The sequence below is a fragment of the Myxocyprinus asiaticus genome, chromosome 20, assembly GCF_019703515.2.
Source record: "Myxocyprinus asiaticus isolate MX2 ecotype Aquarium Trade chromosome 20, UBuf_Myxa_2, whole genome shotgun sequence".
NCBI lineage: Eukaryota > Metazoa > Chordata > Actinopteri > Cypriniformes > Catostomidae > Myxocyprinus > Myxocyprinus asiaticus.
The window spans coordinates 36,917,532-36,944,023 of NC_059363.1; the positions used below are offsets into that span (position 1 = coordinate 36,917,532).

The 26,492-nt window shown below is 39.6% G+C and overlaps 1 protein-coding gene across 1 annotated transcript in view; it reads left to right on the forward strand.

The window, feature by feature from the left end:
• The window catches only part of LOC127411211 (ALK tyrosine kinase receptor-like), a 710,256-nt gene that overhangs the window by 432,377 nt on the left and 251,387 nt on the right, over positions 1-26,492 (forward strand). Inside the window, exon 4 of the mRNA XM_051646605.1 lies at positions 5,539-5,740. Within this exon, the coding sequence (XP_051502565.1) occupies positions 5,539-5,740 (202 nt within the window). The remainder of the gene's footprint in view (positions 1-5,538; positions 5,741-26,492) is intronic.

Genomic DNA, 26,492 nt, shown 5'->3' on the forward strand with positions numbered 1-26,492 from the left:
TGTCTCATTCATTGGCTTGGGTGGCCGAAGAGAAATTATTTATTGCATGGGCTCTGTAAACTTTTTTTATTTATTTTACGTTTTCAATGTTTAGCTAATTGTTTCCAGGGGTGTATTTAGGAAATGCAGCTACTGAAGGTAGTCTTCATTAAAATCAACAATATTCATGTTTGAGAACATTCAGACATTTTTTTTTATTTTATTTTTTATTCATTTTTATTTTACATGCATAACATATGAAATATTAGGAGGTCTTGTGGCTGAGAATAGATTTTAAATTATTATATGGGGATTCAGGGGATTTACCCTAGACATTTTTGAAAATTTAATAACAGGATGGACATTTTAACCATAGAATGGAGCAAATTTTTTGCACAATTTTCTGGCTTGTCTTTGGATGGATGAAAATGACAGATGAAAATGACAGATGAAAATGACAAATAAAAATTATGGAAATAGATATTGTCTTTATGTCTCCACTATGGTTTACTGTCAGTAAAAAAAAATGATATTTGAATTTTATTTTAGTTGTATGGAAAAAAAAAAAAAAAAAAAAAGAGGCTAGAGTTTAAATGTCTATGGAGTGTACAGAGCATATTTTATAATAAAAAATAATTTATTTAAGTGTGCTTATTTATGCCGTCACAAGCTGCTTTTGATGCAACAAATAGAAGTTATAATGAATACAATTCATAATCAATTCATACATATGATATTAGTAATTGAGATTATTTTATTTTAGAAAAATATAGTAGATGGTGTTTAGAGTTTTAGGAGTTTTAAGAGCATTTTAACATGAAAAGGTATTTAATTCAACATCATATGTCAACTCGATCTGGTTTTGATGAACAGGTTAGAAGTTATTTAAATATATAGCCTAATTTATACAATTCATATTAATCAATTCACAAATATGACATATGTTACAAATATTTTATTAGATGGGGAAAATAAAGTAGTTGGAGCCGCTGCACGATTCGGGGTGCCCGTAAACTGAACGCACGTCTCAACAGCCTGTGACGTAAGTGGTTCATGGTTCAAGGCCAGCAAGCTTTTGGCTGTTTGTGGAATAGGGGATTAAGACAACAATCTCATTCTGCATTTTAGTGATAGTTAAAGGGTTAGTTCACCCCAAAATGAAAATGATCTCATCATTTACTCGCCCTCGTGCCATCCCAGATGTGTTTGACTATTTTGCTTCTGCAGAACACAAATGCAGATTTTTAGAAGAATATCTCAGCTATGTAGGTCCATACAATGCAAGTGAATGGTGACCAGACATTTGAAGCTCCTAAAATCACATGAAGGCAGCATAAAAGTATATATATGACTCTAGTGGTTAAATCTATGTCTTCAGAAGCGATATGACAGGTGTGGGTGAGAAACAGATCAATATTTAAGTCTTTTTAACTATACATCTCAACTTTCACATTCTGAAAGTGAAAGTGGAGGTTTATTGTAAAAAAAAAAAGGGACTCAAAATATTGATCTTTTTCTAACTCCTGTCCAGGCTTGTTTTGTACAACAAATAGCGTTAACCTGTTGATGTGCATTCAGTGTGAACGTCCCCTACTAAACTTAAAATGAAAAACACTTTAATACAACAACCGGGAAGAAGAGAGAAAGTGAGAGAAAAGGCTTAACATGAAAATAGTGTATTTCTCAATGTCGTTGTTTTGGCAGTAAATCGTGTTTCTCATAAGAGAAATGTAAGAAAATATTTTAACTAAACCTGTACTGCTTTACTTTTATTTTGAATAAATGCAGTAATGCAGTTTTTCTTACCACACTCTCTCTCTGTCACATATTCCCTGTTTTTTGTATTGACTTTTGTTGAAATTCTTGTTTAGTTCCCATGTTCCTGTTTCCTGTTAGTTTGTAGTCCTTTGTAGTTTCATTTTATGATTGGTTTTCCCCTGATTGTTTCCACAGGTGTTCCTCATTCCCTTGTTTGCCCCTGTTTATTTAAGCCTTTGTTTTCCCTGTTTCCTTTGTCAGTCTTCACATGTATTATCATGTTCTGTACCTGGTTCCCTGTGTTTTGTTTTCATTTTTATTCTGATTTACCTTGGTCAACTTTTGTTTACATTAAAGGCTGCATTTAGATCCTCCATCCTTTCCCTCCCCGTTTCTCTCTCTCTCTCTCTCTACTCTCTCTCTCTCTCTCTCTCTCTCTCTCTCTCTCTTCCAGAATGAGCTCTGACATATGCAATAAAATGTAATGGCATGTCATGAATAGGTGCGTTTACTGGTGTTTTAGAATCTCAGTGGTGGGAAACAGTTAACATGCATTAGAATGCTATATGATTTTGACAAAATTATCTTGCTTCTGACAGAAAACATGACAGAAGACGTCCACTGATTGTCACTGATCTTTCCCCCAGCCATTTCTGTCAAGTATACCATCCGTGTAAAGCAACATCCGATATCTCACACAACTCACACGAAAGGTGTGTGTGTTTCAGGTCCCTTTCTCTCGATTTGTGAAACATTCTCAGCAGTTTGGGTGTGTGACGTTAAAATATGGGACAAATGGTATCGCGTATGGATTTCATACGGAACACAATTTTTTCCCTTAATTATGGGACGATTCCTTATTGTACAGGACGTTTGTCATATTTTGTTAATTAATTTTACTTGATACGGAGGGTGACTCTCTCTCTCCACTCACTCATGAATTCCCTCAGTCAACGACGGCGGTGTACTTGCTTGTTTTACCTCTCCCCCATCCCCCCTGGAATCTACGCCCCTGCATACGGAGTATATGTGCATATGGCCCCGACTTCACCACTGGTCCTCACTAATATACTGAAACAAACCTGCGTGTGTGTGTGTGTGTGTGTGTGTGTGTGTGTGTGTGCGCGTGCGTGTGTGTGTGTGACCCTGGGCAGACAAATCGCAAGGGTTCCGCCCTACCCCAACCATTGTTTAGAACTTACATGGAGCTGAATAAAATGCCAGAATCTAATGTCAGCCAGTAAATGTGTTAATCGCGATTAAGAAAAAAATAATGCTTTAAACATTTTAAATTAATTGCACGTGTTAACGTGTTAACCTTTGACAGCTCTAATATATACAGCAATATAATAACGCAACATGTTTGTTGTGTTTATTTAGAATCCCACAGACACCCTACACCAACCCCCACCCCTAAACCTAACCTTCCTCTACAAAAATTAACCATGATTTTACTACAGTAGCCATAGTATCACCATGGTATTTTTTGTAGTAAAATCATAGTAACCACAAACTTGTAACATGGTTATTATATTACCACAATATTACTGTAGTAAAACCATGGTTAATTGCATTAAAACTATGGCTTCCGCCAAAAAAACATAGTCACTACAATATTACTATAGCAAAACCATGGTTAATTTTACCTGGATCAAACCTTTCTCCCAACTCCCCGATCTTCACTGTGACAAAATCTCTGTGAAGAAATCAACCTTTATATTCATTTGTATTTATTGTTTTAAGTAGCATTAAATGACATATTAAGAGTGGAGAAAAAGTAAGACAAAAGTCAGAATCGACAAGTCGTCCGCACAAGAAAAGGACATCCACTCCGTCATTACACCCCATACAACTGCAGCTACACTAGGGGCGCATTTTGTCTTGAATTTTTTGTTTCCACAAAACTATTGGAGTGCAAATAGCAATATGTGGCAGGTGCTATTTACACCTAGAGCAAATAGCATCTCTGATAAAATTAGTATGTCACTGTTTTAATAAATCATAATTTTCATAATATATAATTCAATTTATAATTTAAAAGTTGTAAATCCAAAATATGTATGTACTGTATGTATTTATTTATTTATCTTAATAGTAAATATTTGGACAGTTGTTCACATAATGAAATATTTAAGTCACATAACTAAGTGTTGCAAAGCAATTCATCCAAATTTCCCTCATCCTTCAGAATATTGCTGCAATGTTGAGAACCAAACCACAATAATATGATGCTATAACAAGCCCTTGCTGGAAACTTTGTGAATAACAAAAATCCTACATTCTGGGACATTCTTCCCTCCTTATTTTAACTGGTGCTTTTTTCATTCCTTTTCTTTTTCATTCCTTTTCTATCAAAAGAAGGTCTCTTCTGTCTTTATTCTTGCTCTGGCCCTGTGGAGGAGTTCCTGATTGAGAGAGCTGAATGAGGCTGTTGAGAGGAGGGACCTTAAATCAAAGCCCACAGACAAAGCTTTGATTTCTCTCCTCTCTTTTATTATTTATTTCCTTTTTCTTCGGTGTGTTGTCATTTCGCCCCCTCACATATCTATGTTGCCTCTACATGGGCTCACTGTCTGCTGCTTGGGCCATGGGCCTATGAGTTTCAGTTTCACATTTGCTCATATGATCCAGATACTCGCCAAAGCTCTGAGAAGTGTACAGAAACAGTATAAGAAGAAGACATGGGAGAAACATTAATATACTCAATGTGAAAAAAAAAAAAGAAAAAAAGAGAAGAAAGTCAATTACAATTAAAGAGCGCTTTATTCACCTTATTGACATAGGCATTGCCTGATCTTTGCGACTGTGTTTTACTATAAAATGTGCTTACAGGTATGTGTTTGCTGGATCAACCTGGGAAATAATTAAAGTATTTACATAAAAAAGCCTGATTTGAGCTAAAGTAGCAAACCATAATAACACCATTGTGAGTTTTTTTGGATATTAGTGATTTGACATTTATTGAAATGCAAGCTTCACAAATTATATTTAGCTATTTCCTCATTCAAGTAGATAGTTGCAAATAAATTAGCTGCCCTGGGTCGTTACCAAGACAGCCACCGCAGCTTACTGACTGGCTTTATAAAGGTTCTTTGGAAGCAAATGTGAGATGGCGGCACAAGTTACATCCTATTTTGCACATGAATGAAACTTGAAGCAAACATTTTGCAATCATAGTACAGCAACAACTGATCAGTTACATGTATTATATAGCATGTTTTTCTTTCTTTCTTTCTTTCTTTCTTTCTTTCTTTCTTTCTCTCCCCTTACAGAAAATATCTGTTTTGGTGTTAGATGATATTTGCATGGTACATGATACATATACTATGTATATCATGGCACTGAAGGATTACCATATGCATATACCTTTGTATTTACATGATACTCTTAGGGACTTTGAAGAATACCATGATATTACCATGGTACAATAAAGAGGTTTATAAAGGGGTTTATTAATGACTACTACGTCATTAACAAATGCATTATACATCACTGATGAGCAGTTATAACAACTTGAATAATAAGGGTCACTTTCATGCAATACTTGGAAGTTAAAATGTCTCTAAACACCACATGACTATTTGGCAGGTGCTGCATGAAAACCAAACCTTTTCATGCATGTTGCTATAACAACATATTAATGATTTATAATGCATTTGTAAATGACTTATTAGTCATTAATAAACCCCTTTATAAATCCTTAATAAAGGGAACATTAAAGTTTTACCTTTTATCTTTCACTATCTCAACCTACAGAAAAAAACAATATTTCTTTCTCTTTGTCTTGTGGTCTTTCTCCAGGGTGGTTTCTCTCAGTCAATGGCTCAGTTCTGACAGGCCCGTGGGTTTTAAGCCCTTGGCTACGAGCCAACCATCGGCCCTGTGGAATAGATTTGACTGTGTTTTTGCACCCCAGGCAGAGTGGACGTTACACTATCTGGATCATCGAGAGAGACAAGCCCCCACTTGCTCTCCTTACCACAGAGCACCCCCATGTCATCGGGTAAGTTTGCCACTGGCACTTTCTCAAATACACAGCTTGATGATATGCAATTCTTGAAACTTGTGATATAAAGTCTGATATTCACTATACTGCACTTTGCTGGATCCCGTTGCAGTCAGTGTGCAATATTTGAACAGGATTCAGGTAAACAATCGAATCTTGGCTTTGCAAGGCAGCACTGTATTGGTGTTCCTCAAACATTCTATATTTATTATTCTCCTCTAGAATTTTTTTTTGCAATTCATTCAGCTCCAACCACTTAATAACAGACTATCAAACTTTGTTTTGATGATAATTACAGCCTTAGGTGTCCTTTATTATTATTATTATTATTATTATTATTATTATTATTATTATTATACTTAATAATCTAAGATTAAGTTGTCTTACAAAGTTAGAATGTTTGGCATTTAACCTACAGCAAGATGTAATTGTGATATTTGCAGACTAAATTGTCTGGTCACACAGCTTAGTTGGTAAACAAGACTTTAGGCAAACTTTAAAGCAGGTCAGATGTGGTCAAGGCTAAAATCTTAGCTTATAACTTTAAAGTCATCATGAAGCGGTATTCACAACCAGTTTTTGTCTTCCACAATCTGACATATTTCCAAGTGAAATAGGATACAAGAAAAAAAAAATGTAAGAGGCAGAGCAAGAATTACATTTTGATAAAAGATTACTAAGACAAACATTTTTGTTTTCTTCTTTGGAAAAACTGGTGTAATGGGAGCCAGCTGGTATGTGATAGCTGTGCAGTATGTGTGAACCTCACTCCCCTGGCCTCAAGAGACACGTTAGCGACTTATGCTAGGGGCTGTAGCCTTTAGTCTCCTCATAGTGCGCCTGCATCCCATGCCGGCTAACTCTGGTTTGAATCCCGATCGGAGCGGGTCGAGCAGGACCTGTTGCTCATGGACAGATGAAAAGAACACTTAAAGACCTGGAACGTGTATTAAGGAAAGAAATGGAGTCAATTTTTGATTTCATGTTGACTTAAACACTATACTTCCATGCTGATATTTCACATTTCCTTCTGGCAGTACAAATCTGGTTGTATTTATGAGCTTTTGACATTTTTAATTACACATTTTATTAATGTTGAAGTTGTCATTATCTTAAACTAACTGTATCAGTAAAACAGGATCAGCGTCAGTAAAAAAATAAATAAGTAAATAAAATAAAATAAATTATATATATATACACACACACACACATTGTATACACTACCGGTCAAAAGTTTGTTTTTTTCTTCACATTTTAGAATAATAGTAAAATCATCAAAACTATGGAGTAACATAAATGTAACTATGGGAATTATGTTGTGACTAAACAAAATCCAAAATAAATCAAAACAGTGTGATATTTTAGCATCTTCAAATTAGTCACCCTTTGCCTAGAATTTGCAGAAATGTACTCTTGACATTTTCTCAACCAACTTCTTGAGGTATCACCCTGGGATGCTTTTTAAACAGTAATGAAGGAGTTCCCATCTATATGCTGGACACTTATTAGCTCTCTTCTTTATTATTTGGTCCAAGTCATTGTCATGACTTTTTTATTTTATTTATTTTTTTAATTAAATTTTAGTTTTATAATGAAATAAATTAATATGGTGGCACAATTATATTTTTGTCTACAAAACTAATTTCAAACATTTAAGCATACGTCTTCAGCTCAAAAGATTTTTAAGATCATGAGAAACATTTCAGTCAAGTGTTTCAAAACTTTTGACCGGTAGTGTATATTGTATAATAAACTTTTGCCATTGTAACTTTCAACTTGAATAGCAGTCAACACCTCCTGTATTTCCTTTCTATGGTTTATAATACTGTTTGCATCCCCAGTAGATTTGCTTCTCTGTCATTGAGGCACCTCCTCTAGTCCCCAGCTATTTCTGGTTTGTTGGATTTGCCTCTACAACAGAACTCTGTCTTTGAAGACTGGGCGGCATATGAATGCGCTTATCCATGTGTGGCATGTTCCGACAGAGAAAAGTGTTCTGACTCATTATAGAGTTCCTCTTGAGGTCATTATTTTTGATCAGCCAACCAACTCACATATCTGCATGTGATTTTGCCCACAGTTATACCAGGGGGTGAACTCACATTTACCTCACATTTACAAGGAAATGTCCAGTGAATTAGGTATATAGAATCTTGGAGTTAAAAACTGCACACTGAGCATAAATCATATTCATAAAATCACATAATACAACAAAACCACCAACATGTTTTGTTGCTGTTCTGCATGGAAGAAAAAAGTTGACAAACCCTTGAATTATTAAAAATGTATGTGCACCCAAGCTGGTAATGTGACTTTGACAGATAGGAGTTACCACATGTTGGAATGAAAAATGTACTGGTGCTTCGGTACCAAGTCGAAACTAAATTAAAAAGATTTAAAGATACCAGGGTTTTTGCAGTACAGTTAGTAACTTGTTTGACTGACTCACGACTGCTCTCAAATGCTCACACTCTACACCAAAATGGTGCTGACTGTCGTGTCAGAGCTGGTGTTCAACCGGAGAAACTGAGAAGCAATCCGAAGAAGAGTGCTCACACCTCGCGGAAAATGCATTCATGAGTCTGCGCACATGAATGGTCAAATTAATGGTCAAAATGCCCATCAAATGCAGGATTAATGTAAAAACAGACAAGTGATTGCAAACAGGTGGAACACAAACAATCAGGTTTGTTTAAAAATATCTGAGCATAAGAATTTGTAGTGACTATTATGTTGCTAATATTAATAAAACTGCTATATTAAAAAGAAAAGCACACGATCTTCTTTTTTTTTTACTTTATACTTTGATCTATATTATGAAATCTGAGTAATTATTTCAATTTGTTATTTTCATTAGGCATAATATTTAAGTTTTTAAATAGGCTAAAGGAGTGTGTTCAATAGCTTATTATCAATTTTTTTGCTGTGGTATCAAAATTACTGAAAATAATCATGGCATTTTACTGGTATTGGTACCGACCATTGAAATTTTTATATTGTGACTATTTTAACCACATATGTGTTTATCTCGCCCTATTTTATGTTTATTATTTATTTATTTATTTTCCCCTAAACTGCACTTGTGTGTGGAACTACTGTCTTTTGCCACTAAACAGTTCAAGATGACATTAGTTTGAAAACATTGTTTTCCCCATTCAGCTTTCACTTAGCTGTTAATGATTGTGTGCTATTTATTATTTATTTCAGAAACACATTAAATAATTCTTTTTTATTATAATTATAATTATTTATCCTGTTTACACGGTTCACTTCATCAGTGCATTTATCTTTTTCTGGTTAAATATCAGCACTCTTGAAATTTTACTCTAATGATCTGTAATTCAGTCAACAAACCTGAAATTACTTCATAGCTGTGCAGTTATAGTAAATTATCACATTGGACCAATAGTTAGCCACTCAGAACTTTGGGGGCATACTGTATGTGGAGCAGCTTTTTGACAAACAGTTCCTGATCTCATTTTACCTGTCCACCCACTTCACACCATAACTGCGTGGTGCAGACTTTTTTCCCAAGATGAAAAGGCAAAGGAAGAAAAGTAATTTTGCTAAATAAAAGGCTTTACTCAAGCAATGTTTTTTATGCTCACTACCCAGGGTCATACAGGATTTCCAACAGAACAGAGGCATTTTGGCTGTCTTTTGATCATCCCCCCCATTTCTGTCTTTGTCCTAGCCTATATTAAGCCCACTGTTGTATTTGCATTTGCAGAAACTAGGTTACAGAGTTCTGGTGACTTTTGTGTGTTGCTAACTTATGTTTGCAATTGCTTTGTGCACTGCTTATTGGTGAGTCACAGAACTGGGAAGGAAGTGTGTTAGACGGCAAAATTAAATATATATGGAAATTAAAACATTCAAATACACTGCAGGTTTCTTTCGCCTGAGGGATTACGTGCTCTAGAAAAGGCAGCACACCTCAGCAGCTGAGACAGGCCGCTGTTCACAGCTACGAACTAACCCGAATGTTAAATCACAAGATTAGCTTTGTGTTCATTAGCTATTCCTGGCAGCTAGCACACAAACACCCCTGAAGTTTGAGAGGGAGTCACTGAAGCACTGAAAGAGTATGTCAAAGACCACAACTGCAGAAAAAGCACAGTTAAAATCCTCCAACAGTGTCTAAGCCCAACTGCAACCTCTGACATGTTTTGTTTTAGGAAAGAGAGAACTCCAGAATGTAGTTGCCAAATGCACCACTTTTTTGTACAATTTACACAGATCTTGGTCAGATATTAGTCTGGTTGGCAGTGTGTCTAGGAGTAGGATATTTTGCCATAAGGCACAATAGGCTGTGTTAAATTGTGAAAATAGTCATCATGGCTTATACTGTGTTCAAACCAGACACGACAATCAAAGTGACACTACAACAAGATTATCTCTTCTATGAAAAGGTTTTGTTCTTACCAGTCACATTTTAGGATGGCCTTAAAGGGATAGTTCATAAAAAAAAAAAAAAATGAAAATTATCTCATCATTTACTCACACTCATGCCATCTCAGATGTGTGACATTCTTTCTTAGATTTTTTAGATTAATATCTCAGCTCTGTAGGTCATTACAATGCAAGTGAATGTTGATCAGACCTGTGTAGCTCCAGTCAATATAATAGGTGTGGGTGAGAAACAGAACAATATTTAAGTCATTTTTTACTCTAAATCTCCACATTCACTTTCACTTTCAGATTTGAAAGTGAAACTAAACAGGCACCCCATGTGACATTCAGATGTAAAAGTGAAAGTGGAGATTTAGAGAAAAAATGACTTACATTTTGATCTGTTTCTTACCCACACCTATTATATAACTTCTGAAGATATGGCTTTAACCTTTAAGTCTTATGGATTACTTCTGTTTCCTTTATGTGATTTTTGGAGCAACAATGGTCTGATCACCATTCACTTGCATTGTGAGGACCTACAGAGCAGAGATATTCTTCTAAAAATCTTTGTTTGTGTTCTGCTGAAGAAAGAAAGTCATACACATCTGGAATGGCAGGAGGTTGAGTAAATGATGAGAGAATTTTCATTTGTGGGTGAACTATACCTTTAAGTGGCTAATAAATTTTTGAAACAATTTATATGCAATTAAAATATTACAGATGCAAATTTTAATTTAAAGTGCAATTCTTTTGCCAGAAAATATAATCCCTGACATGTAAAAAAGGTTGGCCTCAATGGGTGCTGTGCAGTTATACAATATAGTACAGTATTTACAAAACAGGTGTTTTGCATCATAGTATTTATATTTAAGCAGAGCTGGAGAGCTGTATTGACCAATCAGCATCCAGGACAGGGACTATCAGTTTTATAAACAGACTTTAGTTCAGAAACAGTGTCTGGAAATTCAACAACTGTTAAAAAGTCATTTTATGCCAAGGATCTACACTAAAACTTTACATTATGCATAAGAAGTTGAAATTAAACATTTAAATGTCTTATAATTATTGTCAGGAGATCATGTCATGAGCATCGTATAGTTAAATGTAAAATAGTACAAATTCATTATTAATCATGTACAATTGTCATGATTCACTGTTTATTTTTTTATTTTACGGTTACTGAAATTCCACAGGGATATTCACAGTTACATACTTTTCTAATGGTGTCTAAATGTTCAAAATATAATCATGGGTTGCATCTGTTTTGCTAATAGGTCTCATTTGTATTGTTGTGCATATCTGGTGGGCTTTGCAGCTTCTTATTCTCTCACGATTAACACCTGTTTTAATCAATTAAAGGGGGCTGATATGTTGGTCATCCAATAAAACATTGTAAAAGGGGTTGATTAGAAGCAGTAATGGGATGGCTTATTTTGTATATGTATTTATATGTTTAGAAGAACATGCTGTGTGTTTTAATCACACATTAACAGGAGTAAGATAAAGGAGCAAAAGCAATTATTTAATTTGCCTTCTTCATATGCCATCAGTGTCCCATTGGAGAGGAAATACAGAAATGAGATCTCTTCAGTATATTGTTTCTCCTAGAAAGCAATGAGACCAAGTGGTTGAGACAAACCCTAACCACACCCTTACCCAACCAACTAACCCTAAACCTCACCCCAACCCTGATAAAAATGACACTGCAAAAAATTAAACACTATATCTACTCAATAAAACTGTTGCAACAGAATACAAGCAATGTTATTAATTAAATTCAACAACACTTAAGAATTGAGTTAGAATTAATCAAATTAGCTCCTTACAAATCAACCATTCAAAATGAGTAACTGCAAATAGCACACAAATAAAGTAAAATTAAACAAAAATATTGGTTTCCTTAAAGAAAAAAAAAAAAAAAAAACTATGCTAGGGAATACTAAATGGAATTGTTCTGATTTAACACAAGTAAAATAAAATAAATATAAGAAACAAGGTTTCCACCTTTTCTGAACACAAAAGAAACTGTGACGTCTTTTTCTGCAACATTGAATCACAGAACAGATTATACTAACAACACTCTCATTTTAAAACAGTGTACATTTGAACAACTGGACTTAGTTAATCTAAAAACAATCTCATATTAAAACAGCAGTGTAGACTTGTGCGACTGGACTCTGTTTGACAGCTTTGAAGCATCCAGCTCCAAGAGAAGTTTTTGAAATACCTCAAAGGTATACTTCAGATGCCTTGGATAATGGAGATTCAGTGCATAGGTCAAACCAAGGAGGACACAGCAAGCCCTGGGAACACCTTCAAGGCCTGCAAAAATGTACGCCTTTGATAACGATCCCAGTGATTCTTTGGACTGTCACTTGAAGCTCCTATCCTGGTCACAATTACTGCCATCACAAGCCATTCAATTCCTGTCTGTTCTTCATTGTCCTGCAACATTAAACAGCAGTGAGACTCAAAACCTAAGAAATATTGATCAAAAGAGAAAATCTGAAACTCTATCTGTATCTTACAACACTGATCAAACAAATTAAGTCCAATCAACAATATTATGGCCTCTTGGGGAAGTAACCAACAATAATTTTGATTTAAATTCACACATCTGGTATACTGAAATTAAGATTGCATATGTTGAATTCTTTGATGAGATCTCCTGCATGTTCCCCAAGGAATTCTATCATGCTTTATACCTGCATACTTTACAGCTCCATTTCATTGCACCTATTAAAAAAGACACATGAGTACATCTCACATTTTAACGGATATTGGAAAACATATATATATATATATATCGTTTCACAATGCTTATTTTCACTTCCAGTTTAAAGTATTGAATAATTTTTGAAGTTAATACTTAACTAGGCTGTGCAACAAAATGCATTTATGTTCAGGGATTATTATTCGTATTACGTCAGCGAAATGGACTGAAATGGAGAAGTGCATGCGAGCACTGAAAACGGCATGCACACTGTTCAACGGCAGTGCTAAATAGTTTTACAGTTATCCACTTCAGCAATTAATCGGTGTAAAACACGATTTCCCATACTTTACGAACAACACCCAAGTTCAAATGCACAGAGCCAGCACGACATGTGGATATAGGACACAAATTAAGATTTTTTCCCCCCACGTGGCATGTGCTGTGCTTCGTGCAAATGCGACACTATGGCCATTATTAAACATAATGTTGCTCGTTCCCCATTACAGTTAAAATAGTCATCTTTAAACATATTGGCTACATGAATGGATTATTTAGTTACCTTATTTTTCAAGAGCCCTATTAACGTTGCACTACCATCAATACATATTTTTAAATGACGTTCATATTACATCAAGTAGACAACTTAAACAATTTACAACAGTTTTTTTCATATATAAATTAAATAATCCTCCTTACCTTTGTCAGGAATTAAGTGAAAAAAGAGCGCCGACGAGCTTTGCCTCCAGGTTGTCAGCGGGAAACTCAAGTACGGGCCTCGTGAGCATAAACTATTCAACTGCAGAGGTGAATAGTTTTACTGCTGCCCTTTTGACATTAATCGCAGTCCTTTATTGATATTAATAAGTGTGCGTGCCTCGTTCTCGCAAGCTGCTTAAATCGCGCGTTTTAACAGGAAATGCTTGTAAATTGAAAACAGCTCATTTGCATTATGTTGGATTCATTCAATATTCTCTCTATTTGGAATTATTCAAAAGAATAGCTAAATCTTTCACAAAAAAATTTAGTAGATTTTATTCCAGTCATTTTTAAATAATTTTAATGCAAAAAAAAAAAAAAAAAAAAATAAAAATAAAAGTAAAAAAAAAAACAAGAAATTAATTTTGTTAAAGTTTACATATTAAATTTCATGAAATCTACAAACCCACAGAATGACTTTTTACAGTGTAATCTCAACAATATCTCAAACTGTGTTCAGATTTGCCAAGATACACTATATAGCTTAAAGTATGTGGACAACTAAATACCATACTAATATGTGCTTGTTAAACATTTAATTTAAAATTTTTTGGCCAATAAAGGGGAGCTGGTCCTCTATTTATTACAGCACTACAACAGCTTTCAGTCTTCTGGGAAAACTTTGCACTAGATGTTAGGACATTGCTGTTGTGATTTACCCCCATTCAGACACAAGAGCATCAGTGAGGACAGGCACGGATGTTTGGCGATGGGGTCTGGCTTGCAGTAGGTGTTCCAATTATCCCAAAGGTGTTCAGTGGGGTTCAGGTCTGGTTCTTGAGCAGGCTATTCAAGTTCTTCCACACCAGACTCAATAAATAATTTACTGGTGGCATCCTCTGACAGTGCCACACTGAAAGTGACTGAACACTTTGACATGCTCCATTCTATTGAAAACATTTGTCTAGCGATCGTAAGGCTTTATGATTTATTTTATACACCTGTTAGCAATGGGTGTATCTGAAATAGCCATATCCATGCATTCATCAGTGTCCACATACTGTTGGCCATATAGTGTACCAAAGTCTGCAATCAAACATAAGGGTTCCATATGAACTCAAACATTTCTCATCAAAAAATCTGGGCCATGCTACCCACATTAATTGCATTGCTCCATACTCTCATTGTCTATTTAATTCCAACTGTATTTTAAATATGATGAATATTGCAAATAAAAATGGCAAGAGCTTGTTAAAATCACAAGTTTCAATCAGATTGCTTGACTGCTGTGCATTTTCTAGGTTTTGGGCTTTAAATCAGCACAGCTTGTCTATACTCGTCAGTCATCATTAATGTCTTGTTGAATGTTTATTCTTATTTTATTTGTAATTTTTTTACATTTTTTTGTTGTTGTTGTTTATTTTTATTATTATGTTTGTTGCCATTACTTATTTTCTCTTTTTAAACATTATTATTCTTATTCTTATTATTATTTTCTTGTCTCTGTTTTTGTTGTGTATGAAATGATACTTTGGCAATATTGTATAAAACAACCATAGCACTTTAAATATATATATATATATATATATATATATATATATATATATATATATATATATAGCATCAGTAAATTCCCAATGAATTTTAGAGTGCCACATTTGTGGTGGAATTATTCTAGGAAACAATATGTTCCATCAGGTAGCACACTGTTTTGTTCAACAAGTTGAATTATGCAATCCTTCCCTTTGGTTGTACATTACCCATAGTCTTCAAAGCAAGAATCTGCTACACCTTTATCTGTGGTCATGAATTGCTACTGGTTTGAATATTTGAATGATACTCAGAGGCACTGTTTGTTCGGGTACTTTGAAACACATGAGCAAGTAAACTAGATATTCACGAGCTGAAATTTTTATTCCACTTACCTTTTCATTTTGTGGAAATGCCAAGGAAGATGCAGTTTACTGACAGGGAAACGATTTAGTGGAAGATATATTACATGGGGTCACCTATGGGGAACCAGCGCATGTGGAGCACCTACCCCAGTACAGGGCTTAGTTAGCACATGTACTGGGCCGGCAGCGAGTTTCTCCACAAACTCGTCTGCCACAGGGCTAAGGAGGAAAGTCATCCAGGGATCACAACTTGTGAACACAACTGGGAGTCAAAAGCGCACGTCTTCACCTCATGGGAGGGGAAAGGTGCTATGCGCAAGCGGTACACCTGGCCAGCTGTCCCGGAACTTACCTGCTCGTACCTGACAACATACGGGACGAAACTGGCTCAACCTGGAGATTATAGAACCTTGCAAAGGTGTTGGGTGTTGCCCAGCCCGCTGCTCTGCAGATGTCTGCCAAAGAGGCGCCACTGGTCAGGGCCCAGGAGGCCGCTACACTCCTAGTAGAGTGGGCTCCAAACCCCACGGGGGGTGGCACGTCCTGAGCGTGATATGCCATCATGACCCAGTGGGCGATCCTCTGTTTGGAGACAGTGCTTCCTTTCCGCTGTCCACCAAAGCAGACAAAGAGCTGCTCGGAGCTTCTAAAGCTCTGCGTGCAATCCAAATAGATGCGTAAAGCACACACCGGACACAGCAATGCCAAAGCTGGGTCTGCCTCCTCCTGGGGTAGCGCATGCAGGTTCACCACTTGATCCCTGGTTGTGGTCTCAGCATCACGTGAGAGTAACCCGAACCAAACTCCAGGCACGATTCGCTGACAGAGAACGCCTGCAGGTCCCATACACTCTTGATGGAAGTGAGCGCAGTCAGGAGGGCAGTCTTCAAAGAGAGTGCCTTAAGCTCAACTGACTCCACGGGCTCAAAGGGAGCTCCCCATAGACCCCGAAGGACCACAGAGAGGTCCCACAAGGGGATGAGGCACGGTCTGGAGGGATTCAACCTCCTAGCACCTCTCAGGAACCTGATGATCAAGTCGTGCTTCCCCATATACTTACCATCCACTGCATCGTGATGTGCCGAAATGGCGGCTACATACACCTTCAAGGTGGAGGGGGACAGCCGCCCCTCCAGCCTCTCCTGCAGGAAGGAAAGCACTGATCTGACTGCGCATCTCTGGGGATCTTCGTGTCGGGATGAACACCACTTAGCGAACAGACGCCACTTCAAGGCATACAGGCGCCTCGTAGAGGGAGCCCTAGCCTGAGTGATCGTGTCTACCACCGCAGGACTGCATATTTGCATAGTCCTGGGGGCCAGCTGTGTGCCAGCGCATCTATACCAAGGGGTGCCTCGGTCAGGGCATACCAAAGCGGGCAGTGGGAGGATTCCCGGGAAGCAAACAGGTCTACCTGTGCTCGACCGAATCGACTCCAAATCAGCTGGACCACCTGGGGGTGGAGTCTCCACTCTCCCCTGAGCGTAACCTGTCATGACAGTGCGTCCGCTGCGGTGTTAAGGTCACCCGGGATGTGAGTGGCTCGTAGCGAATTGAGGCTCTGCTGACTCCAGTAGAGGAGACGGCGGGAGAGTTGTGACATGCAACGGGAGCATAGGCAACCTTGGTGGTTGATGTATGCTACCATCGCCATGTTGTCTGTCCGGACCAACACATGCTTGCCCTGGATCAACGGCTGGAACCGCCGCAGGGTGAGCAGTACTGCCAACAACTCGAGGCAGTTGATGTGCCAACGCAGCCGCAGGCCATTCCCGGAGCCGGTGGCTGTGTGTACGGCATACGGCACCCCAGCCCATCTTGGAGGCATCCGTCATAACCATGATGTGCCTGGAGACCTGCTCTAGGGGAACCCTGCCCGTAGAAATGCAAGGTCGGTCCAAGGGCTGAAGAGGCGGTGACAGATCAACGTGGCGACAATGCGATGTGTCCCGTGGCGCTATGCCCACCACCGAGGATGCCATATTCCCCAGGAGCCTCTGAAAAATGACAGTTCAGCACTGACTGTGCACGCTCGTTTGTGAGGCACAACATCATCGAGACTAAGTACAACTCCAAGCCGAGAAAAGAGATGCTCTGAACCGGGAAGAGCTTGCTCTTTTCCCAGTTGACCTGAAGCCCCAGTCGGCTGAGGTGCGTGAGCTAGGATTAGCCAGTCATCGAGATAATTGAGGATGCGGATGCCCACTTCCCTTAGTGGGGCAAGGGCTGCCTCTGCGACCTTCGTGAAGATGCGAGGGGACAAGGACAGGCTGAAGGGGAGGACCTTGTACTCTTACGCCTGGCCATCGAAAAGCAAATTGCAGGAAGGGTCTGTGTCGAGGTAAGACCGAGACATGGAAGTACGCGTCCTTCAGGTCAACTGCCGCGAACCAATCTTGATGCCGGACGCTCGATAAAATGCGTTTTTGCATCAGCATCTGAACGGGAGTCTGTGCAAGGCCCGGTTCAGTACTCGTAGGTCCAAGATTGGCCGCAACCCACCACCTTTCTTCGGTACAATAAAGTAGGGGCTGTAAAACCCCTTCTTCATCTCGGCCGGAGGGACAGGCTCTATCACGCAAGGTAGCAGCATTCTCGCCCTTCACCAAGGTGAAGCGGACGCCGCTGATCCTGGGCGGGCTCCTGGCGAACTGGTCCGGGTCAGCCATCGCGACGGGTTGGAAAGCGCGAACCACACGTCCAAACTCCGGGCAAGGGGGACCAAGGGGACAGTCACATCGGATGTACCGGTGGGTGTGGCCTCGCGGCGGGGTGCCACGTCGAGGGGGCTTGAACCCTGTGGTCATGCTGAGTCCAGAGACATCGAAGCACTTACCTGGGTCCTGATGCCCACCATAAGATTGGTCGAGGAGGGGGAAGGAGGAATATCATTCCTGTAGTCCAATGGAACCAACCCTGTGTGGGCATGTTTGTGCCACAGCTGGGCGCGCAAGGGGGGGGGTCCGCTGCTGGAGCGCCGATCCCGCTGAAATGGGATGGTGGACGGCGGTCGTGATGACAGCCGTGCGCACCTGACATGTGAACAAGGAACAAGAAAACCACTTTTTTGTTGACGTTTTGGGTACCGCAGCCTCTTGGGCATGCGGTGAAAAATGAAACAAAAATTCTCCTCCCGGCCCTCCACCGGGAGATGGAGTGGTCTGTCTACCAGCTCCATTGAAGCAGGTCTCCTCGTCCCTGGGTCGCCTGTCTTAGGTGTGCTTCGAATCCTTCCTTGGGTTCTTGGCAGCCGGCCGTGAGACGGGTGGCATCTGTTTCCTGCGGTGGGCTCCACTCCAGGGTGGGCTGCGGCAAAGACGGTGCTGTTGGGGTGCAGATGGGGTGTGGGGTCTTGAGCCGTGCTGGGGCAGGATGTGTTGAATAGCCTCCGTCTGCTGCTTCACTGGCAAGAAATGCTGGGCAAAGTCCTCGACGGTGTCGCCGAACAGGCCAACCTGGGAAATGGGGGTGTCAAGGAACCGTGCCTTTTCAGCCTCTCTAATCTGGACCAGATTGAGCCAAAGGTGGCGCTCCTGGACCACCAGGGTGGACATCGCGCCGTGACCTTCATCGCCTGGAGAGCGAGGTCGGTGGCCAAGTGCAGTTCCTGCATCAGTCCGGGGGCAGAACTACCCTCGTACAGCTCTTTTAGCACCTGGAGAGCCATGGCATGCAGGGCGGAGGTGGCTTGTCCAGCAGCACTGTAGGCCTTAGCCGTCAGAGACAACATAAACCTACAGGCCCTAGATGGGAGCTTTGGGTGCCCACACCAAGTGGTGACGCTCTGCGGGCACAAGTGCACCGCGAGCGCCTTATCCACCTGGGAAATCACCGAATACCCCTTGGCCGCCCCACCATCGAGGGTAGAGAGAGCGAGGGAGCTGAAAGATCGGGATCGGGTAGTAAAAGGTGCCCCCCACGATCTTGTCAGCTCCTAATGCACTTCCGGGAAGAAAGGGACCGGGGCGAGGAGCGGCCATGAGTGGCGCTCTGGGCCCAGGAACCAATCATCGAGCCGTGAGGGTTCAGGGGAGAGTTGAGGGTTCCACTCTAGCCCGACGCTCGCAGCTGCCCGGGAAAGCATGTCCGTCATCTCCGCGTCGGCCTGAGACTGGGCGACCATACCCGAAGGAGGAAGCCCAGCCGAAGCCTCCACGTCAGAATGGATGAGCCCGCTCTCTGATGCTGCGCTTGATAACTCATCATCTTCCCAGGCCCCAAATAAGAGGTCGAACTCGCCCTGAGATGAGCCGGCAGTCTCATCCGAGAGCCCGACCGGGGCAATCGAGTGTGCTGAGGAATGGGAGGTCCGTGGGGGGTTACCCGGTGGAGGTGCTCCCATTGAAGTCCCCAAATCGCCCCCAGTGCTAGCCGACGTGGCCTCATAGGTAGAAGGACAGAGGCGGGGAGCCGCTGGGGTGGCTTGCTTTCTTACGTAGGCAAGCCGCAACTGCAACGTTGCCATGGTCATGTTCTCGCAATGAGGACAAGACCCATCCACAAACGATGTCTTCGCGTGGGCAGCACCCAGACATGTAAGGCAGCGATCATGGCCGTCAGAAGCGGAGAGATAATGACCGCAACCAGGAATAACACACAAACGGAAAGGCATCTTTAAAAAGACGTTCCGTGTGTGCCGCTCTTTTAGGATTGGAAATATACTCTTTTTAGAATATACTCTTTTGTTTTGCTCTGATGAAGCGCCCAGGGGCGTTCTCTGCACTCCACGGGTGCAGAGGTGGAGAAGCTGCTGAAATGCACCGTAAAATCCAGCAGTTTGAGGTGAATTGAATTCAGTGCACTGAATGCAATCGCTTGGCTCCGAAGAGAAAATCTGAATGAGTGGTTGCATGCCAGCTCCTTTTATACCCGTATGTCCAGGGGAGTGGCATGCAAATTCCACTTGCCAATTCCCATTGGCCTTTTTTCAAAAAGCAGAGGTGTTTAGGGCTCCCAAGAGTGACCCCTAGTGTCACTACATCGACACAACATCGAGTGAGTGACAGATAGGGAACCATCAGTTTCAAAGAGCTATTCATTCTTTACACTCTTAAACTCTTTACATTCTTAAGAGTTTACGAGTGTACTCTTTACATTCTTTGTATTAGATTTGCACTACGTGTGTGCGCATGTATGTATGTATGTATGTATGTCTGTCTGTGTGTGTATGTACATATGTGAATAATTTTTTTTTTTTTTTTATTATCTATGTCTTGCTGCTGTTTTTGTATTGTTTTTGTATTGTTGTACACTGGAACCTCCTGTCACCAAGACAAATTCCTTGTATGTGTAATCATACTTGGCAATAAAGCTGATTCTGATTCTGAGAAAGAGTTTTTTGGGCCAAATTTGGAGGAATAATTCGCTGGCACTATATGGAAGTTATCCAAGCAGTCAGGGCCCAAAAACACTCCCAGTGGCACCGTAAAATGACACAATGCATGAACCAGAGAATTGAACCAGAAAACCATCAGTTTCAAATGGCTATTCATTCTTTACACTCTTAAAAAGAGTTTGTTGGGCCAAATTTGGAGGAATATTTCGCTGGCACTATATGGAGGTTATCCAAACAGTCAGGGCCCAAAAACACTCCCAGTGGCACCGTAAAATGACACAACGCATTACCTCCCAAGTCACTTCTCATTACATTAGGAACAGTCATCGCCAAGTCAGCCACAGACCCTAGTGTGCCTCATTCCACTTTGTGTTTCTCATGTTTCTTCACAACTCAGCTAACAGCATCTATCCTTTCTTCACCCACTACACAATGAGGGTCAAAATGTCCCAGGCTTATATAACACACCCCTCCAACCCTTCCATATCACAGTTACAGTTGTGAGCAAATATTTTAAGTGAATGAATTGTTCTTATTCACTTCAATGCACAACTTATATTCATTCACTTAAGTCTCTTCCTTGTGAAGCGCATTACTGCTTTGGCACAAATAAATAACATGTGAGTGCTGGCTGTATCATTGTAGAAACCTATCATTGGTTGGACCTACTGAACTGTTTTGCTTTTTTTGAACATGAACAAGACTCAGAGCATCTTGTTCATGAATGAACAGAATGGATGAGGCATTTCATTCTTAAATGACAATCTGCTGAAAGGCAATTACTAAATGAAATTGAGTTTGTTGTACGTTCAGTTTGGCATGTGAGTCAATCTTGTTCAACAAGGAGAGAAAAGGGGGTGGAAGAATTATCCTAATTCATGAATTTGATTTTTATTTTTTTACTAATGACACTGCATGATTAAAATGATGTAAGAAGTTATTGAAACTCAAAATAGAGAGAAAAATAAAAGGTCTGCTTTTTTATAGTTCTGCATTTGTGGAGAAAATGCTTATCTGTAGACATTCAAACTTTAATAGGATTAAAAAACTTGTTGAGTTAATGATTAAATACAGGTCAGTACCTATTGGTGTAATGATATTACCTATAGAAAGGGTCACTGAATATATTGGTGAACACATCTGAACACATATTTATGGTGAACAAAATCAAAAGATTTTAGTCACTAGGATGAATCATAATCCCACAACTACATTGACTCCTCTCTCCGTCATGGTCTCCAGGGACTGGGGGTGTCAGACAGCTTCCATTAACTGGAGTACACAAGAGAAATAAATACTTTAGTGGCAAACATGAGAATCAATAAATGCTTGTCATCCACTATGGAACTTGTTGTCATTACAATGAAACATTAACAGCTGCTCTGCTTCATTTAAGACACATACTGTACATCACAAACATTAAAATATGTATTGATTTCTTTTTTATGTCCGTTTCTATTCTGGAATGATCTCATCTTTGATTTTGAAGGCTCATTGAGTCCAAAAACAAATCGCGCACACCAGCCTGTTTTCTGTCCCATGTGTTGAAACCAATGTGCTGTACCTGATCTGCAATAAGTGAAGCTATTACAGTACATGTGTGCATTTTAGTAATTTTGACTGCTCAAGTACTAAACAGCTTATTCATCCGAGTACTTATTTGGTTAAGCGGGAGTTTTTTTCTCATTGTTGGTCAATGCAGACATGCATCAGATGGATGTCTTTGGCCATTGCATTACATCTCAAGGAATGAAAGTTGTTTTTAAGATGGCATGTCAAATAGTTCAAATAAATTAATAGATTAACTTTTAATCATGTATCAAAACCATGTTTTCTGTTCCAGTTGCACTCCATCTAAATTGATTAACGCAAGAATGCATCCTGTGTGTACACAATCAAATCCTCTCCATTTGAGAGCCACCCTCCTCTAACCAATCGGACAACAAGGTACCACCCAAAATGCCCCCCCCCCCCAAAAAAAAAATACAAAAATCAGCCCCCATTGTGGCACTTTTGCATATACTGTTGTTGGTCATGGACTTTTATTAGTATGAAATGTTTAAAAAGTCTGAAAATATATGAAAAGTCAAATATTTTGGTACATCTGCCCATCCCTTGAAATTACATCTTCCACACAATGAAGGGCACATGCAGCTTAATTACATTTTAGGTAAAGAGCAAACACTAACAGCATTGCCAGGCTGCTGGCATATTTATTGGGATTTTGTTTGTTGCTGGCCTTGTGACTCTGTTCCTCAACTCTCCATTTAGCATCTGTCGGAGAGCCAACCATGTGCAGCTCTGATGGGCTGTAAATGACCCTGACTTTCACAGTCTGGGAAGAGAGCCAGGAGCTTCACATTCATCAGCACAGCTTAGAAACTAAATGAGAGGCAAATACTACCTGACAGATGTCTGCCAATACCATGCACACCAAAATCCATTCATGCATAGAACTGATGGTGTAATGTTAGTGTATGTAGCAGTGTGTTTAATTTTTTTTCAATAGTTATATAGGACATCGGGAGGCCCATATGGAATCTGCAGAGTTTTGTCGGAGTTTCTGTGTTTATTTGGAGAAAGTTTATGTTTTAAAGTGACTTACAAATGAAAATAATACCAACCCATAAGTGATTAAAGGTGCAGTACTTGATTTCAGCTGATTTGGTCACTTTTGCTGGATTCGGCCAATTAACTAAAGTATTCTGTGATTGGCTAAAAAAGATGGGCCACTCACCTGACTGTTATTGTTCTGTTTACAGTGCCTAGGGATGTAACAGAAACAGGTGTCAGATCTGGGTAGCACATTTGTGAATGTTCTGTGGAAAGGAGGAGGCAGAAGGCAGGTTGCTCTACTCACAGGTTAGGTTTCTTTAATGACCACACTGCTCTCAACTTTACAATAATATCTTCTTCCGTTATAGAATAACAGTCTCTGCAACTTAACTATAATAAACTCTTAACTTCACAAACATAACTCTGGGGACCCGGTCTCTCTCTCCACGTCTGCTGGCAGTGTGGCTCTTTTATGCCGCTCTCCCCGTGCTCACTGTAATTAGAGACAGGTGTTAGACATAATCTAGCTCAGGTGCAAGCGCCCTTACCGCTTTCTCTCTCTCCGGAGAGACGATTCACCACGCAACACCACGCCCCCACTGCCACAACTTTATTTTAAGTACTGTTCTACATTTACATACTATATAATTACAACAACTAGAGTCATTTCTAGGTACTAACCCTAAACCTAACCCAGTCCTAACCTTAACCCAAATTAAAAACCTGTAGTTACCAAATATTTCTCAGTACTTTCTTGGGTAAGTACAATTTAAGTATACCGAAAGTACATGTACTGTAAAATAAAGTGTAACCTATCTGTCTGGTGGCAGGGTTGTGCATTATCCAGAATTTAATTGAGAATGCCTTTAAAATTCTATTCAAATTTTACGTTTAAATTGATGTGGATTTATAATAATAATAATAATAATAATAATAATAATAATAATAATAATAATAATTTAAGGAGGTATAATTAAAATGGAATGAAATTCAAAGAAATTCATACAACTACTGATTTATGTTTTTAATAACACATTGAATTTTTAAGTATCAATTGCCCATATACAGTACATGTTTTCTGCAGTGTGGGGTATTTCCAAAAACATTATATGATATTAATAATATATGTTTCTATAACAACCAATAAAACATTTATTTAATGTGTATAAATTTACTTTTATTTCTGGTCCAGGATTGATGTACACTTTATTTCCAAGAATGCTTTAATTTACCCTGATTTTTTATGTTTATTTTTATTTATTTATTGATTGATTGTTCTGAATGGCTTGGTTCTGTATAAATTCAAATCTGTTTTGATCTCTGTGTTAATTGTTTTAACAGTTTTGAACTTTGTTTAATGAAAGATGTCTAGTGAATTAGTATATTAATTAGCAAAAAAAAATAAAAAAATAAAATAAAAATAGTGATTGTAGTGAAGTTTAGTCACAAAACTTCTGTTGGACTAATGAGATTCCTCTGTTATGTTCATTTCCCTGTCTTTCAAATTCTAAGTTAACATTCCATGAGAAGTGGTCAAATAAATTAAAATTCTTATGCATTGAACATAATCAAATTTTTAATTAAAAATTTTAAGCTAATAGGGAAATGTTTTGCATGATATATATATATATATATATACACACACACACACACACACAGCACCTTTTCGTTCAAGATATTTGCTGGTCCAGATTTCATGTGGCCTAGACATCAGTTTTGGATCAATTTTGATTTTATAATATCTTCATCCCCTACACATGCACACCTCATGAAGACAATGTCAAAACAAGCTGCAGTGCCACTATGTATCTCTTTCTTGGTTTCAAAGAGCTTAGCCAACAATCGTAATGGCGGTATTTAGTCAAACAAGTGGTGACAAACTACTGCATGCTCTGAGACATGGGGGAGCTGAGCAGAAGGGAGGAAAATAGAGTCATTGTCACTGCCAAAGCAAAACAAAGGGAAAGTTTTGCTAATAGTGTGTGTTTTGTTAGGACCCACTAGCTGAATACGACCAGCTTTATTCCCCTACCCCTCACTATCTCTCTTTCATCCCATGTCTCACTATATTTTCCCTTCTCGCTCTCACTTCACTTTGAGATGATGCCGTTTGAAGTGTAAATACCCCAGCTCATGAGGCATGCAGTTCAGCAGCCCCCCAGAAACCCTCCTCTCTGGCAGCGAGGTCTGGGCTCTTAGAAGCCATCATCTGCATCCTGCCGTTTCATATGCAAATTGGCATCCACACTACCATGGGTACCGCGGCACGGGTACTTTGCTGTTGTGTAGCACCTGCTTAAAGGTGCATCAACAGAGGGACGCAAAAGATGTTGGATTTGGAGAATGGGCATTTCACAGAGACACGTGCCGTCAGGTCCATGTCGAAACATTACAGTCACTGAGGAGGACAGAGGGGCTCATTGTGTCGGCGCAGGTTTGTTATTTGCTGTGTTTGTCCCCATTCTGTCCTTGCTGTGTGCTCCCTGTCTGAGTCACTTGGCAGGGACTGCTTCCTCTGAGACAGAAGTGAGAGCTTGAAAAAAGGGAAAACAGAAAGGGAAAATACAGTAAAAGAGAATGTAAGGATGTTTAAAATGTTGTTTACTTATTTAGAATAGCCAATCAGTGACAAAAGGACGTGATTTTGTGGCATGTTGAATGAAATTTTGAAACAAAACTTGTTGATAGAACATTACTTGAGTGGGAATAAAAAACAAAAACAAATTGGTTTGCTGTTGGGCCTTGCGTGTACGTGTAACTATTGAACTGCCTGCTGTACTTGAATGTAGCAAGTACAGCAGGCAGCATTAGATCAGTACATCGGAAACATCTCAGTTATGTGGAAAGTAACCCTGGTTCCCTGAGTGGGAATGAGATGCTGCATAATCGCGCATAATCAAGTGTCACGTGGTCTGAAGCCCCTATACATTCACGCCAATTAATTGGCTGAGGGCGCTTAAGTGACACCCCTAGGGAGCTATGTCATGGGTTCTATAAAGGCGCTCGCTTTTGCGCCATCGAGTCACACAATGTCTCGTTCCTGCTCAGGGAACCAGAGTTACGTTCCACATAAGCGAGACGTTCCCTTTCGTAGGAACTCGAGATGCGTAATCGCTATGGGAACTATATACATTCACACCATGCTAACAGTAGCTG